Source organism: Cyprinodon variegatus, unplaced genomic scaffold, assembly GCF_000732505.1.
Source record: "Cyprinodon variegatus isolate N-32 unplaced genomic scaffold, C_variegatus-1.0 Scaffold228, whole genome shotgun sequence".
Lineage (NCBI taxonomy): Eukaryota > Metazoa > Chordata > Actinopteri > Cyprinodontiformes > Cyprinodontidae > Cyprinodon > Cyprinodon variegatus.
In genome coordinates this window covers 390,629-407,969 of record NW_015150681.1, presented here as the reverse complement: position 1 = coordinate 407,969, position 17,341 = coordinate 390,629, and the positions used below count along the sequence as shown (strand labels likewise).

General features: G+C 40.3%; 2 protein-coding genes across 6 annotated transcripts in view; both read right to left on the bottom strand.

Annotated features, from left to right (window-relative positions):
* Positions 1–595: 595 nt before the first annotated feature.
* Positions 596–7,263, bottom strand: zbtb39 (zinc finger and BTB domain containing 39). Its single transcript, XM_015381076.1, has 4 exons — positions 7,151–7,263; positions 5,049–6,278; positions 3,124–3,483; positions 596–2,642 (listed from the first exon to the last, which is right to left on the bottom strand). The coding sequence occupies exons 2-4, from the start codon at positions 6,243–6,245 to the stop codon at positions 1,707–1,709; spliced, it is 2,493 nt and encodes an 830-aa protein (XP_015236562.1). The 5' UTR covers positions 6,246–6,278; positions 7,151–7,263; the 3' UTR covers positions 596–1,706.
* Positions 7,264–10,236: 2,973 nt separating this feature from the next.
* LOC107088760 (arf-GAP with GTPase, ANK repeat and PH domain-containing protein 1-like) overlaps positions 10,237–17,341 on the bottom strand; it is a 33,129-nt gene continuing 26,024 nt past the window's right edge. For 3 of the 5 annotated variants that reach the window (XM_015381128.1, XM_015381125.1, XM_015381127.1), the window contains 9 exons: positions 16,423–16,603; positions 15,307–15,432; positions 15,078–15,212; positions 14,775–14,834; positions 14,387–14,538; positions 13,448–13,538; positions 13,104–13,326; positions 12,464–12,728; positions 10,237–11,032 (listed from right to left, as the gene is read on the bottom strand). In XM_015381128.1, coding sequence (XP_015236614.1) covers positions 10,826–11,032; positions 12,464–12,728; positions 13,104–13,326; positions 13,448–13,538; positions 14,387–14,538; positions 14,775–14,834; positions 15,078–15,212; positions 15,307–15,432; positions 16,423–16,603 — 1,440 coding nt within the window. In that variant the 3' untranslated portion in view covers positions 10,237–10,825. The remainder of the gene's footprint in view (positions 11,033–12,463; positions 12,729–13,103; positions 13,327–13,447; positions 13,539–14,386; positions 14,539–14,774; positions 14,835–15,077; positions 15,213–15,306; positions 15,433–16,422; positions 16,604–17,341) is intronic. The other 2 variants (XM_015381129.1, XM_015381126.1) reach the window with 1 other exon arrangement.

Here is a 17,341-nt window from a genome sequence, read left to right as displayed (position 1 = left end):
TTTTATTTACATTTTGCATTATAAATTGGTTTGAAAACATTCTAATAGCTCTAAATAATTAAATAGCTGATTTGACCACAATACAAATTAAAAATAAACTTTGGTTCTGAAACATAAAATCCATACTGAACGATGATAGAACTGGTTAATTTGATCGATTATGGTTTCCAAACATTTGTCTTTCTTCTGTTTTGTGTACATAGCTCAGTTTAGCTGAGTTTCACAAGAAAAGTCGAGATTTTAACTGAAATATGTTCGACTTGTTGAATAATTTCTGTCAAATTGTTACAATTTGAATGGAAGGTGAAATTATTCCATATATGAGCAGAGTCATCCGTTTGATCATGATTTGAGCTCGGTTCACACCTTTACTTGTTGTTCTAAGACATAACCAGTTGGGCGAGCGTTCACAGAACAATGGGTCTGAATATTGTTTGATTAAACGTGTTTGCCACCCCTACTGGGGTTAGCATTGAATATATCATAACTTCAAAACAAGAGGAAGGGGGGGTCATCAGTTCATGTTTGGCATAATAGCAGGAAAGCATCTAGCTTTAGGGCAGATGGCAGGAGAGACTGACTTTAAGCACAAGTTCACAGAAGTTCATTTTTAATGACTGACTGGATTTAATCATGCAGGAAATCAGTTAGAGGAAATGTGCATTCCTAGAGGCAGTTCATTTATTTTCATAATGATATGGAAAGATACAAAGACATAAAAACAATAAATAGTTATAAATATAAGTTAAGACAAGTGTATCCCACAGCAACGTGTTCACGGGCACTTCAACATGACAGCCCTACAATATAAACAGCTTCATTGTTACAAAAGGTGCAACTAGCAGGTAAACAACAGCTTTTATCCTGCAAAGTCAGAAAAATATATAAGAAAGACATTCTCTAATGTTTACTCTGACATTAAAAGCATTTTACAACAGCATGTTGCACCATAACACGAATAATGTGAAACCATTCACCATGGATGCTACAGGGTGACACTACACTGAGGATAGTGTCATCAGGTTAATTAAAACCCGACTTTTATAAAGTAAAGATTAATGTTAGAGTAGATGTCTGGTAACAACAGCTTCCCGTTCAGCAGGATGTTACCACCATCTGAGATAAAAGCTCCAGGTTGAACCTGATTGGCTTTCTGGAAGGTCACATGTTCACCAGTTAAACCAAAAAATCTAACTCTTACATAGAGCTCAGTGATTTGTTACCATAAATATAAAAATGTGTTTCTCTTTTACAGGCACATGAGAAATTAGATGTTCTGGATGCATCCGACGGCTTTAAACCTCCACTAGTTTTTAAAAAATGCAACTTTTCTAAAAAAAAAAAAAAACATCCCACAGAACACATGCACAGAACATAACCAATGTAGTGTCTCTGATTATTTCTGAATGTTGTGTGTTTTACATCATTTTGCTGTCAAAATATTTGTATTATGAACATAAGATCCAATTAGAAATTATTTTAATTTATTACCAAAATGATTAATTGCTCAAAAATCATTTTGCCAATTTATCATCGTTTCAAAAGTCCTTACTTTTCCCGGCGTAAACATAAATGGAGACGTGTTGAAAATGATTAGGATTTGAAGCAGAACAATATAAAGACTGAATGCAGTCTTGAGCTGCTGCAGTAGTTTATGATGAGTTCTTTCAGTACCCAGACCTAGAGTGGCGTGTTGGCTGAGCCCCTCAGGTGTCCGCCGTTGGGAGCGGCTCTTTGGAGTGGTCATTGTACATGAAGGTCTGCTCGATGTTAAAATCAGGCGGCAGGTGGTCCTTGTGAAGCTCCATGTGTGACGACACCAGCTTCAGGGTGGAGAAGTAGAGGCCGCACACCGTGCAGCGGTACATGAGCGCGCCGGCATGCGTCTTCAGGTGGCAGATCATGGTGGAGCGGCCCCTGAAGAAGCGCAGACACACCTTGCACTGGTAGGGTTTTTCCCCGGTGTGGATCCGGAGGTGGTAGGTGAACTCCCCAGAGTGGGCGAAGCGTTTTCCGCAGTAGCGACACCGGTACCACTTCCCGCGAACGCCGGCTGCACCTTCCTGATCCGAGCTGCCGTTGGTAAGGCCCCCGGAGGAAAAACCGTGCGCTTGCCCCTGGAAGAACTTCTCTGACATGCTGAAGCCCATCCCCAGACCCAGGTTGATCTTGGACTGGCTCCCCAAGTCCCGTGGGGATGAGGAAGAGGAAGATGGAGGACACTCCAGCGACTGGTCGGCTTTCCGCTTGCCTAAGCAACCCTGCCCTCCCAAGCCGCCGCCATCGCTCATGGATTCCGTAGTGTGCAGACTGAGGTGGTACTGGAAGGCCGATGAGGAGCGGAACGTCTGTGGGCACAGGAAGCAATGCATCTCCTCCACTCCTCCCGTGGCTTTCTGAGCCCCCAGCGCCAACCGCTCCCTCTCCTTAGCTGCTGCCTCATCAGCATGAGTGGCAATGTGCCTATCCAGCAGGGGGCGCTCTACGAAGCAGCGGGCGCAGTGTGGGCAGGTGAAAACCGGCAGAGAGAGGTGGGAGAGGGCGTGCCACAGGAGGGAGCACGAGGAGAGCTGAGAGAGGTGACAGACTCCACAGTTCAGGGTCTGCAGACACACGTGGCTCAGCAGGTGGTCTCTAAGGGTCTGGGAAAAATACCAAAAAGAAAAACGATAAAACCTTCATCTCTCGTTATTATTCACAGAATTAAAAGTAAAACATCGCTCCAGAAAGAACTTTGAAAGAGGAACACCTTAAAACCCCCAGATTGGACTATAGCTTCCAATAAACATTAAATCTTTAAACACTTTCAGAAAACAGCCTCGGATCACATGCATCCTGGTAATTAGACTGAGAAACAACCTCAGACAATAAGCCCTCTGCTACAAAGGTAAGGCGTCTGCTTCCTCTTGGCCAAACCTGTTGACATATTTCTCTTAAAGATTGTCCATCATCTTTTGGAGAAAATTAATGAAGGGATATATATATATATATATATATATATATATATATATATATATATATATATATATATATATATATATATATATATATATATTTTAGTCTGTGCAGCTTGATTCAAAGTGGGCATAGTTAAGCTAAACTAATTGGTAAAACCACATTTACCTGGAAGTCTTTGCTGAGGGTTTTGGTACACACAGCACACCTCAGCTCAGAGCCCAGACCTTGGCTGTTGCAGACCAGCGCCCCCTGGGGTATGCTGTAGGTGGAGGCCGTCTGGTGATGGTGACGCAGCAGTTTGCTTTGGCTGCAGAACTCCTGATGACACATTTCACAGGCGAATAGCTGGACATCGACGTGGGAGAGGGAGTGAGCGACGGCAGCGACGCGGTCCGGGAAGGAGGCCCCGCACAGCCTGCAGAGCCCCAGCTCTGTCAGGTGGCCCTCGGCGTGCCTCTTCACAGCAAGCGGGTGAGCGGGGAGCGGCGCTGCGCAGGCTTTACATGACAGCGTCTTTCTGCTCACCTGCAGGAACCAAAAACATTTGTGCTCAGTGGACCAATTACACCAGTCAGACGTCTTCAAACTCTGAATTCTGCTGTGGATGTAATTAAGATTCAGACTTCAACAAGTTTCAAGTCTTTTCAAGATCTGCTAAAAATAAAATTATAGAAGTAATTTGAATGATTTAAGAGATTAATTTTAATATCAGTCTGACCGATCTCGGTATGCGCAACTGATTTTTTTGGAGGTTGATCTTTAAAAAAGATATTACTTTTTTTTTCCTCCATTCAAATGATAAAAATTACTCAATGATAAAAAAAAGTTACACAAGTCTCAATTAAAACAGAAAAGAAACATTAACAAATCAAAAGCAGCAACACAAATAACAGATTCATCTGATCTCAAAGCTTGGCTGCTGGATGCACAGATGAATCACTGAACACACACAAGAAAACATTTTTCAACAGGCTCACACGGCGGTTTATCTCTAGGCCAAATGTCTCCATCTTCCTCTCGTCGGATCATAAAACTTTTCTGCGTGGAAATTTCGGTCCAGCCTGAAGGAGTCGATCATAAGCTGCAGTCTTAAATTTCAGAGCAACAGTTTTGCTCAGATAGTTGGAACTTGGACTTGACTACGTGTTCAACACAGTTCTAAGCAGAAGCTGGAAGAATTAAACACATTGCATGCTGAGTATCCAGAGGAGCTGGTTTGGGTTAAACTTAGGTTAGCAGCTGGTTCTATATGATGAAACCAACTGATACAAATGGACTGTTTTGATCAGATTTAATCTGAAATCCTGAGGCTGGTTGAAGTCTACTAAAGCCATCTACCCATTTTATTAGGCACTCCTGTTCTGTTTGGTTGTTAAAGCAAATATGAAATCAGCCAGATGCATTTAGGAAACTAAAGGCTGAAGATAGAGAAAAAAACAGGAATTAAGTAACTTTGCATGGTTGTCAGTGTCAGACAGGCTGGACTGAGCGCTTCAGAAACTACTGATCTGCTGTGATTTTCACACACGTCCATGTGGCTGGCATTCAGAGCCCAATCAGAAACCAGTGAAAGATAGTTGTGAGGATAGAAATGCCTTGTTTGCTTCGGTAGGAGAAAAGGCAGATGGTATAAAGGTTATAGAAGCTCTAATAAACTTCAGCTCTGAAGTCATACCTTAAAGTAAACGATCTTCAGCAGCAAATATATTGCGTGTCATGTGGTGCTTTGGATATATATTTTTTTTCCCAACAATTTGAGCCAATCAACACAACCTGAGCATTGTTTTAACCCCACTGCCTATCAGGGTATTGGTCCAGACCATGTCCGTCCCTTTATGATCCCAGTGTATCCCGACAGTAAAGGCAGAATCCAGCAGGACGACGCACCATGTTATGTTAAACCTACCTCACCACAAGGTGTCCTTAATAAAGTGGACAATTGAAGCCTAAATTGATAAAATAATCTAAAGCTGTGCAGAAAATTCTTAATAAAATCTATTGTAGTTATGTATTTATTCTCACTCATCATTATGACATTAAGCCTGATGGAAGAAAAAAACTAACCTGCTTCACAAACAAAGTATGTTTACCTCGTCACTTGTGCCACCATTCTCCACATACACCAGATCATCTTCATCATCATCGTCTTCCTCCATGTAGGTCTCCTCGTCACTCAGCTCGATGATCTCTGCTCCCAGCTGAGGCCACTGCTCCTCCTCTGTTCCCTCCTCCTCTGCTCGGTTACCCTGCAGGTCCTCCGTCTCATCCTTTCTCAGTCTTGTCTCGACCTCCTCAAACATCAGCGAGGCCTCCCTCTCCTTACTCATGGTTTCCCCCAACGGCGCCACCTGCAGGCTGCCCGGAGCCCCCTCTGATGAGGATGTCGGAGCGCAGGACTCGACTGGCTGGGCGGAGGAGTCTGGGACGGAGCAGGAGTCAGAAGGTGGAGGATTGCTGCGGTCTGTGCTTTCAGAAAGGATCTGACCACGTGTGGAGCAGTCCTCACAGCCTCCTCCTGTCCCTCTGTTATCCAGACTCTGCTCGGTTTTCAGCTGAAGCGCAGGGCGGCTGCTTGTTGGAAGAGAGGCTGCTTGTAGCTGAAGATCTGCTGCCATCTGTCCGTACCCGATGTGGGACTGGAAATCTTCAGCCTTCAGGTCCAGGATGAGGGTATCAGCATGGGTTTCGCGGTCTATCCTGCCAGTCCTGGTTTGGAACAGAGGTGAAGACGCTGCACCGGGGGTCGGGGCAGCAGACTGACCCACTGATGAGGACAGAGAAGAGCAGGAGGCTGCAGAGGAACAGATAGACGAAGCAGAGGCTGTACAGATAGCCGCCACCGTGGGGGCAGCAGCCACCATCCCCGAGTCCAGGGGGAGGTCTCCATCTTCGCCTGCTTTTGCAGAAACAGACGCCTGCAGGTCTGGAAAGGTTGCATGGCAGGCCCTGACTAGCTCGCCGATGCCGAGCCTCTCAGCCAGCTCGTACAGCACCCCCACGTCTATGAGATCGATCAAAATCTCCCCCGTGTAGACAAACGTCAGCACCTTCTCAAAATTGGCTGCTGAAACGAACTCCAGTGAAAACACAGGAGGGGATGTGGGTGGAGCCCGGCTGAACAGGTTGCGAAAGTAACTCCCAGCACAAGCCAAAACCACCCGGTGTGCTGCGAAAGTCCGGCTGCCGACCTGCAGGAAGACGTCGCAGTATTGACGCGTCTGCCGGCAGCGGTTGAGCTCTGCGAGCAGCTTGGCAGAGTGGCCAGGACCCTTCAGCTGGATCCTCATCCCTGCTGCTGCAGCTCAAATCTTACAGACGACCTGCAGGGAAGAAATACAGAGTAATGGAGACAAAAGCACTTCTCAAAAAGTTAGATCATCATCTCAGACATTCCTACCAAAAAGCTGACTTAGTGCAGAATCAGCAGGTGTAACAGAAGACTATATAGAAAAGCTTATTGGACAGTTTGAGGGAGATTTATCGTCCAGGGGAAGCAGCTGGAGCTTCGAGAGCCATTTAAGAGGAAACAGAAAAGTATGACCTTCAATGTATTAATTGATTAGAGGTCCTTTAGGCTGATTTAATGTATCAGTATAGTCTGGAAAAGAGCTGACTGTGGTGATGCCATGATAATCTACCCATATTTGTTCTTTCTGCAGTGCGGAGAAAAGTTCTGTTATTTCAACACATTTTGCCCATTTCTTTTCCAGAAACAAGAACTCATCTGGAAAACAAACATACAGTACAGCACAACCTAAACCTGCTTCTCTTTTATATAAAGCACGCACTGTAAGCCCTGTCCTGCTCTTGTATGTTTTTCATACTTTTATTTTAAAGTATTTAAAATCATGCTGGAGAGAAGCCATGAATCAATACAAGACATATGCTTCCCTTTTTGAACGAAATGTTGCATACAATTTACAGAATAACGCAATTGGTTAAAGCAAATGAGCAAAAAGATAATAATATTAACTATCTTGAAATGTATCAAACAACGAATCAAGCTGTGGGGAGGATATAGTGACTATTCGTGCTCTGATTAGCATCAGTGCACCATAAATAAAGCTGATATGCAGCTTTTTCTATAAAACTACAGGAGCGACAACTTTGCTGAGAAATAAGCTAAAACCAGCAGGTGACGCCGAGTTATTCACGCTTATAAAACCTCCTCTTCGTCATTATCAGGACTCACCCATTAAAAGTGGTGTCAAAGCTAAGAAATGTCGTCTGTTTCAGTTTGTTTTCGTACTCAGGTGGTTCCTCACAATAATCACATTTTGTTGACCGTCGCTTCTTTGTGACGCATGACACCAATGTTTGTCATGTCGCCCCCTACAGTTTGGAGGTGATTCTGCAGAAAAGTGGAAACGCAAGAGATGCAGAAAACAAGACAAAAAAAAGCTTGCAGATTCACACAAATGTAAAAAAAAAAAAAAAAAGAAGAAGAAGAAAGTAAAAAGAAATATAAAAAAACACAATAAATACGTGTCTAGGCCTACAGTGAGAAATAGTTCAAATAGAAATAAAAACATGTAAAATTATTAAGAGAAGTTGCTCAACATAACGACTTGCATATGTATGGAGTGGCTAAAAACGTAAACAAAACATGCATTTGGTGTAGGAATAATAATTAAAAAAGCAATAACAGGAAATTTAAACTAAATGAAAATGGTTCTCCAACTCTGCAATAAACTTCCAGATATTGTGGAAGAGTGACTTTTTTTATTTTAACAAATTAACTAACTACTTCACTAATTAACAAACTAACTTTACTAAAGAATGAAAGAAACAAAAAAGAAACAAATAATTGATAAAATGAATAAAGAATGTCTTTTAATTTGAACTGTAATTTTTAAAATATCAATCATCATCTGTTTCGTTATAATCTAGGCTTTAAATTATTAAATTATTTATTTTTAATTAGAAGTAAATTCTTCAGTTAAGTAAATTATATTGTGGAAGTTTCTTTTCTCATTTTTAACTAAAAGAATTAAAACTACAATAATAACCAAAACAAAATTAAATAAAATATATACACCAACCTCATTATTACAATGAAATTGTTTTGATTTTTTTTATTTCAATTGCATGTGGCTGTTTTACTTACTTGTTTCTCCATAATGGGTGCATCTTTAAAAGTAAAGGGGGGGGGGACAAATATGGCCCAAAGACTGCCTTAGATAGACACCAAACTTTGACCTATGCCTCATTAGGGGGACATGTGGGGCCACACATGTTTGTAGCACACCTTGTTATCAGAAAAGTAAGACAAATAAGGCATGTAAATAATGTTATTTTCAACACCTGAATACAAAAACGAAAAAGAAGTTATCATTTTATGAAAATACATAGAAATGAAAGAACCAATTATTCTAACAGGCATTCACATTTTTTTCCCACAGGACCATTTACAGAAATGCTGATATGTCACAAAATAGGAAGTACTGCACAGTGCATAAAAAAACGCCTACAAACCACAGGGCCTGATAAGCAGACGGCCTTTTAAAAAGAAAAAAAATTATATAAGTATAAGATGTAGACAGTTTGATTAGTGTGATTAGACATAAACACTGAACAATTAATATCATGCAAATTATGTTAAGATATTTCTAAACTAATCTGAGTTCCTTGAAAGGAATGGATGTTTGTAAAAGGAGGTAAAACAGCAAAGTTCACTGTAAACTACTGAACTCATTGTTCTGTTTTTAAAGCGCTTAGGAACCTATTTGGATAGTTTGGCCATCAGAATATAAAACCAAGCCAAAGGTTTTCCCATATGAGTTTGAGGGGTTAGAAAAGGAACACAAACAGATTAAAAACTTTCAATACCCTTTTAAAATTAAGAATAAAAGTGCATCTTCAGACATATTCTGACAAAAGGCCAAAGGCTGAGAAGTTTGGTAGGATAAAAAAATATTTAAGACAGCAAAGGGCATATTTTGGATAAAGAAGGCAGTTCAAATCAGCTCATCAGCCGGAGGCCGTGGTTCTCAAGCAGAACCACTTTGGGTTTGAGGTGGGAATCTGCCTCAAGTTGAAGAAAATCTTGGCTTTAATTTTGGTTGAAGAAGCAATAAAGATAACAATGGAAGATTGCTTTATTTGCTGTAATATAAGAGCTAAACTATGGTATCCTTTTATCGGGAAGCCTGAACTCAGCTGGAAGGCTGAACTCTCTTGTTTTCCAGTCTTCACTTGTGGACAGATTTGGATCAAGACTGAAAAAAACAAGATCTGTGATGTGAATAGTTGAGATAATCCTCCCCCAAAGGGTCATCAGTCTTTGAGAAAAAATTAGGAGTTTAGAAAAGAGATGCTGCTTCTCTGTATCATTGAATTATCTTTGGGATTTAGGGGATCTAGTTAGTGTTCACATGGAGGTTTTTGAGGGCAACTAACCTGAACTAACTAAAACCCCTTGAGAGCACCTCAGTATGAGGAGCATACAAGAACATATGCTTTGATAAGGATACATTTCTATGTTAAAAGGAAAAGCAATTATCCAAAGACTATAGAGAGTCCACATCAATTAAGAAAAATAACTTCATGGTGGTGTGATGGTGTAGGACGGAACCTGAAGAATCGTCAGATTCCTTCCCTCTCCTGTTTGCACACAGGTCCCACAGTGCTGCACACAAATCCCAAGTTACTCCATTAACAAACATCCACCTCGTCCAGATGTCTGGCATTCCCTTTATAGACTCCTCAACCTTCTTTGACCAAGTAAGACAGTAAAAAACATTAATTTTTTTAATCTCATAAATATTGACAAAAAATCCCACAAGTTTCATCTGCTAACTGTCATCTCTTCTTCATGTCTTCACGTTTCACTCTACAAAACATAATCGTCAAAACTGCTTTAAACCACTTACCCACTCTGCAAAAACAAAATGACAGATATAACAGTCCATTTTAGGAGGGCTGAAAAAAATCAAACAAGTCGCACACAAGCAGAATTCCAAAACAAAGTAGACAGACAAACAAAACAATCTTTATATTGCTAATAAAAAACTTTAATTTTCATTTAAGTCATGAGGAATTCACACGATCCACAAAGTGTCCAAACTGCTTCATACTTTACTTTTAAATCATCAATACACAACAGTGATATAAATGTGGATAGCATCTTCATGTAGTCTCTCAACGATCCCGAATAAATGTTTCAACACATGGTTACATACTGCATGTTCACATCTGCTCACTGCTTCATGGAATGTACGGCAAGAAGAAATTATAAAAGACAAGGAAAAACAAACCTGACTTATTTTTAACAAATTGTTTTTTACAAAGCTGAGTCCTTTTGCTTGAACTTCGCGGGCATTTCATGGATTCTGCATCTGGATCAAGCTGTGTTTTCGCTGCTGAAACTGTTTATTTCTGCTGAACTGACTGAGATTGCGCCATTTTAGAGGTTCAAGTTTCATTCTTAAAGCATGAGAAAAAACAACAACAAAAATTTGGTCCAGTCACAACAAAATTGGAAGAAAATCATTGGATGTTGAGCGCACTTTCTGCTGCCACAGTCCACACCTTAAACTGTTGCTCTTCATCGTCACAGATGGATTATTGCACTTCATCAGGAGGAAGTGACAAGCAGACAGACGGGCTGTGCTAAGAATGACAGAAGACATTTCTACAGGACAGTATTTCAGCAATATGTTTGTGATTGACTCACTGGATGAATATTGCTTTCGTGTTTGATATGTTCAGTCTTTAGTCATTTTTTTTTTTGTTTTTAATTATATTCTTTGTATTATGTTCTTTTAGTCCCGCCGTGTTGTGGCACCACAGCTTGCTCCACTTTTTAACAAAAATCTCTAAACTCTGGCCATCCTCCAGGCTGTTAAAGCGCCGTCATCAGTCCGGGCTACGATACCCACTTCCTGGAGCCGGTTCGCCCCAGGCTGGCAGTGCTGGAACGGCGGGAGAGGACCGGAGTGGCGGCAGTGGGGGATGTCTCATTGGAGCATCCGTGTTGGAGCAAAATATCCATGCAGCCTTTGCTTCCTGTTTTTCTGGCAATCATCATTGGCGTCTGGCCTTGGCTGTCCTTTGCTTTCACATCAATTCCATACTGTTAGAGAAAAAAAGAAGGAGATAATGTTTAAACGATCTTATAACGATATCAAACAAAGAATAAAAAGATGAGCAGGGCATACACAGCTCTGTGAATCCACCCTAAAAATCCAACAAAAAGTTTTTGGTTCTCTATATAACCTGATTATTTACATCATCAGTCAAAATCAGTCTGAAAAAACATCAACAAACAGCAAAATATTACCAACATTACTTTAATCAAGACACCCTTAGTTGAGATGAATTTGTTTGTATATGGTCTAATATTGTAAAAATAAATTGAGAAAACACATTAACCGAGAACCAAAATCTAAATTAACATTAGTGTGTTAAAGTCAGGGTTGTTCATTGTTACCTAAGACTAACATCATAACCATATGGAAAAATAAAATAGAGCCACTTAAACTCCAAATGTTTATGTTGAACTCTTCTGTTGCCTTAAAATATTTTTTATTGCACCACAAGTCCAAAACAAGCCAAAATATACATAAAATTTAAAAATAGTTTTGTTCCATAGTGCTTCTGTTTGAGAGATATGACTATGGAGACGATTAGCTTCAATGACTGAAATAAACTTTCATAATTTAAATGTAAAACAGAGGGAGTAAGACCTTAGAAAATATATTTTTTGGGGAAAACAGACCAGAAATCTTAATGTTTTTATGTTGATATTTAGTTTTGGGGGAGGAACTATGAGCATGAAAGAAGCTTTAACATAAATATTTCAATTGAAACTAGATTGTGTGCTGAAATTAATAATAATAAAAAAAAATATTACATGTAAAAATCCAAATAAATTATAAAGAACTTCAAAATACCAATGATATCAGATAAAATCTAATTGTTCATTCCAACTCTTAATCCAGTTTTGCCTATTGCATGTTTTATGTTAGAGATGGATTAAGTCAACTGGGTTGTTTTGTAAGTGAAAACTGTTAGGTCATAGCAAAGATTTCTGATTGAGGCACATGTGTTCCTGGAAGTGCAGCACATAAAAAAGCAAAAGGAAGAAATGCATTGATTTAAATTTAGCGGCCTTAATGAGACAAATACTTGGAATTTCTCAAAAGTTACCAACTTAGAAGAAGCTTTCTGTTTTTACTCTATGACTAACAGGACCTGAATGAACCATTATAGTTCATTTCTATTTTATTTAATTTGTCTCTCTGTAACAATTTTGATAAGGTCAATGTCCTGAAAATAAATACATGTTAGAGCAGGGGACCCCGAATTTGGTTCTGGAGGGCCACTGTCCTGCAGGTTTTAGAGGTTTTCCTGCTTTAGCACAGCTGATTTTAATTGAAAGCTTATTAACAGGCTTTTGCTCAACTGCAATCATAATCAGCTGTGCTAAAGCAGGGAAACCTCTGAAACCTGCAGGACAGTGGCCCTCGAGGTCCGACTTTAGAGCAATGGATAGAAAACCCACCCAGACGAGCAGCTGTGTCATGACCACATCTCCCAGTTGGCAGGCAGCGTGCAGAGCCGTGCGAGGAGGCGACGGCGTTGCGGCCAGCTGGGTGTTGATTTGCTCCTTGGTGCTGTGGGCCAGGAGAAGCAGCAGCCGGGGCAGATCCCTGTCGGTCACTGCAGACAGAAGCGACGCCGGCCTGCTGTCCTCTGAGGCGAGCTGAAGGGGCGCCACAAAGGCCCGTTGCTCATACTTCGCTCGGATCCAGGACTCTCTTTCCTCTCTAGTGACATAAACGAAATCCAGTGTAAGAGTAAATAGATCCACAATAGGAAAAACATCAATGTTTATTTTGTAAGATAAACATACAAGTTTTAAAGGATAAATTTTAAGTGTGGTTAAGAAACTAAGGCTTAGTTTTAAGGTTTTAAAACAGACAATAAAATTTGTGAACATATCCAGAATATCTTGTTAAGTCCCACTATATATTTCCCAAACTATCCATTTGACACAATGCTGTGAGGCAAGAGGAAACTGCCACACCAGCTTTAAAAGTAGAAAACTTTAAACCTCTTTAGTATTCAAAGTTTCTCCATTATAATTAAACTAGACCCTGAATCCATTGATTATAAGGAAGTGTTGGTTTGGTTAGACGCACCGCGTTGCCGCCGGAGTGGGTTTGGTTCGGCCCTGTGTGCAGCTCTCCCACACGCTGTTTGCCATGTGGTTTCCGATGGCAGCCAGAACCTGCGTGAGCTCCCCTGGCCAGTCGTCCAGGTCCAGAGAGCGAACGCGGGACAGATGAGTCCCAAGGTTCCGGTGGATCCCCGAGCACTCGATGCAGATGAGGGCCCCCAGGTTGAGACTGGCCCAGGTAGGATCTGCAGAGCAATGAGAGGTGAGTGTATTTGCAGCACAGAAACAGTAAGATAACATGGGAATCATCCACTGTGGATGCTGCCTTCAATCTGGATTATTGTGCACAGTTTAAACTGAACTTACTCGATGCTTCACAGTCCACACACAGGTTGTTTCCTTTGGTGTTCCGGATGGCCTGCAGGGCCACAGCCTCGCTCTGACTACTCCGCCGTGCCTGCCCATACAAAGTATTATATATTTAGAACTTCATCATTTTTATAACCATGGGATATTTAACCTTTCATGGTTTAACACAAAAAAAAATCAAAGCCAAGTTCTTTAAACCAAGCATAAGAACAACTTGAGCTTTCACCAGACCTTAACATAAACATAAAGCTGACATGAAATTATTCTCGAGTCCCTATTTATCTGTGCTTAATTGTTGCACAGAGTCTCAGGTAAAAACTATTGCTATTGCTGACCTCATGTATACTTAGATTTTCTTTCCCATGGAAAGTACTCCTTGTCAGGTGCTTTTGTGTTCCTAGAATCAGCTAATGGACTTCTTTGCTTCTGTGCCTCTCTGTAACATTCCTTCTTTCCTATTTATACAGAGAGTACTAACGCTGCAGTGCTTCTTCATTTTCATGCGTCTGCTCGGTCCTGTGTGGCATGCAGGGTAGATGGGAGGACTTCCTCTCTATTGTTAAGTGCTTTCTCAGATTGCACAGAGTTGGCTTTGGCACAATATGACTAATAAGACTTTATAATTCTGATTGTGAAACTGATTATCATAATATTCCATAATGGGATGAACTCAGCTGATTTAAACTGAAGTGTGACATAATTGTGTTGAACTGGGAGTAAATTGGACCTTTGAGTTTGATACGGTGCCTTGAGAAGTCACTCTTTGCAAACTTGTGATGTATGAATAAATGTATCCCAATAAACAGTCATCTAAAGCTAACCTCCTGTTGACTATAATTCGCTGCTTTTTAAGTCTACATTGATTTTGCTTTGTGTTTTCTGGATAGTTTTGACTAAACAATTGAAATCTGTCTGAAAATAAAAACAGAATTGTACCTTATTTCTGCCGCTCTCACAGGACTGCAGGCTGGCCAGGATCTGGCTCTCTATAGCCGTCACCCATGAGTCCCTCTCCTCCAGGCTCTGAGCCTCAAAGTGCCATGTTTGGCCAGTGAAGGAAACTATAATAAAGTCTGCATTCTCCTCCTCTGCAGGTAAAAGAAAATACATGAAACTGTGGTCAGATATGCACAATTTCTACAAATTTAATGAGGGATAAACTGATCAGCATGTTAAACAAAAAACGACAAACATAAAATGGTACAAAGTATAACTTTGAGACATGAAGAAAGGGAAATGTTGGGGTTATGTGGATGGAAAAAGGTCCAATGGACACATGCTTGGAAAGGTTAAAATGGCATGATTCTGAACCCTCATGTGTTACCTGTCTTATTAATGTTTCTCAAGCTACCAAAGCTCTTTAATTTCCACATTTTGCGTTTGGCTGCAGAACGAGAGATACGCACAGGAGAAGGAAAAGAGAAACAGAGAGACGGACGGTTGAGCTGTCAAGAAAGCTTTAAAGAGTAACAGAGATATTTGATCATCCATTTTTAGACTGAAGAGTCAGACAGCAACTCCAACTCTAGGAATAAGATGTTTGAAGTAAAACAAGTCTCTGCTGAGAGCAGTAAAGCACAACATTCCCAGAATATTTGGATAATTTCCCAGTAAAAAGCAGCATTACCCTCAGCTTGGCCAACAGCTGCATCCCCTTTCTGATTCATGCTTTTCTTCCTCCTGTTTTTCTTCCTGTCACTCATGGGAGACGCTTGGCCGGGATCTTTTCCGGCAAATGGACCGGCGGTCCCTTCAAGGCCATCTAACATTTGGAAAAAAAGTAGACATTAACACAGAAAAGCACCGTTTGTGGTGGTAGCAGGGGTTCCTAGTTTAATTTGATGTGATACACTTGCCAACACTTTGTGCTTTAGCGGACAGTGATGAAGGGCAGCGCTGAAGTCCTTTCTCGCCCCCTTGAGGAGACAAAGCGCCGGGCCGGTCATCGGCAACAGACAGAGTGGAAGGACACAACTGAGGAACTGCCAACCAGAGAGAGAGAGAAACAAAGGATTATATAAAGCAGATCTTATGTTATTTGTCAATAAACAGACACTTTCATAACGATCCAAAAGTCTCTCTTGAGAAATAACAAATAAGACAAGAGTAACACCTTTCCCATAGAAAGTACCCCTAGCTCTATTTCTCTCCTGGACATGGTCTCTAATGGATGTATTGCTGCCTTATTGTTTTTTCTTTCCCATAGAAAGTACCTCTTTGTTATTTAACAATCCATTAATAAAGGTATGACTTCCATTGACTAAGATGCTTTTGTTTTTGTTTCTAATGGTGAGTATTCCTCACTTAGTTCTGTTTTTATTTGATTTTTAGACAAATACGAGAGCATATCCTACCAGTAACTGTTTGATTTCTTCTTTTTTCTTTCCTATAGAAAGTGTTTGCAGGTCAGATGCTCTACCTAAGCTGTTACTTTCCTGGTACCTGACCATTGATAGAGCTGTTGATGCCTTTAACTATAATAATTTTTCAGTTTTTGTTGTTGTTGTAGAAACTACCTTTGACCCACTATTTTAATTCCTGGACGGTATCACAGAACAAACTTCTGCTGTTTGGTTTGAAATTGTTTTCTTCTCTCATATAGAAGGAAAAACTATTTTTTGTTAACCTGAGATTCTTTGTTTAATCACTGATAGAGTTATGGCAGCCATAGAAAGTACTGCTGCTGCAACAATGCTTCTGAGAGGTCATCAGGAGAGGGCATCAGTTCTATAGATTCATTTTTGGTATTTGTCCCCATTGAAAGTTTTCTTAATCATATTCTGTTAATTCTCCCTTTAAAGGAGATAGCTAAAAAAAAAAAAAGGAGATAAACATTGAGCTGATTTAAGGTCAAACCTAGTATGCTGTTAAACTCAGCATGGTAGGTTAAAATAGGGGAACCAGTTAAATTAGAAAAAATTGTGAAAGATTCAACGATGAGGGAACTTTCCATGCGCAGTCATCAGGTATACCTGTACTGGTGCCATCAGCTGCTGCCGGTTCCTTGCTAAGCCCGTTAACTCCAGGTAAAGCCACTGGGGGCACAGGTGAGGGGCCGGCAGGTGCCACGGCTCTGGGAGGACGTTTCCCTGGAACTTTGACCGTCACACGCAGCAGGTCGATCTCCTTCCCATGGATATTCTGGGTGTAGTCCTGAGATGAGTGAGAGGTAGCTAAATATTACCTCGACATGTCATGCTTAGGTTCTGTTGAATAGTCCCTACATGACATTCTAGGAAAAAAGTCATAGCTACATTTTTTAGAGCACATTGAAGAATTAGACATCTTTTATTGTCATTTTGTATACGCAAAGTGTATACAAAACAAAATTTTGATTTGTACAGTTTTCATGACATTTCCATTTCTTAAAGTGCAGCAGTGATCAAATGTAAACAGAGTGGGAGAACAAACATGGTGCGAAAAAAACGAAGTTCAGAGCATTAAATATATAATCATATTTTGTTAATTTTCCTATTAAATTAAATAACTAAAAAAAAGGACTGATTTAAGGTCAAACCTAGAATCCTGTTAAACTCAGCATGGTAGGTTAAAATAGGGGAACCGGTTTAAATGAAAAAAATGGGTGAAAACTTCAACGATGAGGAACAGCCTGAGGAACATTTATTGGGGCTATTTCTATTCGTAATTTTGCTAAATCTTTGTCATTTTAATGAAATTTGCATAAAAAACAATTTTTTTGGCACAATACATTTCGTACAAGACTTTCACAGCCCTATTAGATCAGAGGAATGGCTTTTGGACTTTTTATCTACGGTCCAAATAATCAGTTTAAAAGTGCTTTAAGGCCAGAACTATGTGCTGCAATATTAAAGCACTGAATAAATTGCAAATTTTTATATATATATATGTGTATATATATATATATATATA

Bases quoted from the DNA above. Each gene is read 5' to 3' on its own strand.
- zbtb39 (XM_015381076.1), bottom strand. From the start codon at position 6,245: ATGAGGATCCAGCTGAAGGGTCCTGGCCACTCTGCCAAGCTGCTCGCA. The intron at 3,484-5,048 runs GTAAACATACTT...TGGTTCCTGCAG, and splicing joins ATGGTGGCACAAGTGACGAG to GTGAGCAGAAAGACGCTGTC. The intron at 2,643-3,123 runs GTAAATGTGGTT...TATTTTTCCCAG, and splicing joins CCCTCAGCAAAGACTTCCAG to ACCCTTAGAGACCACCTGCT.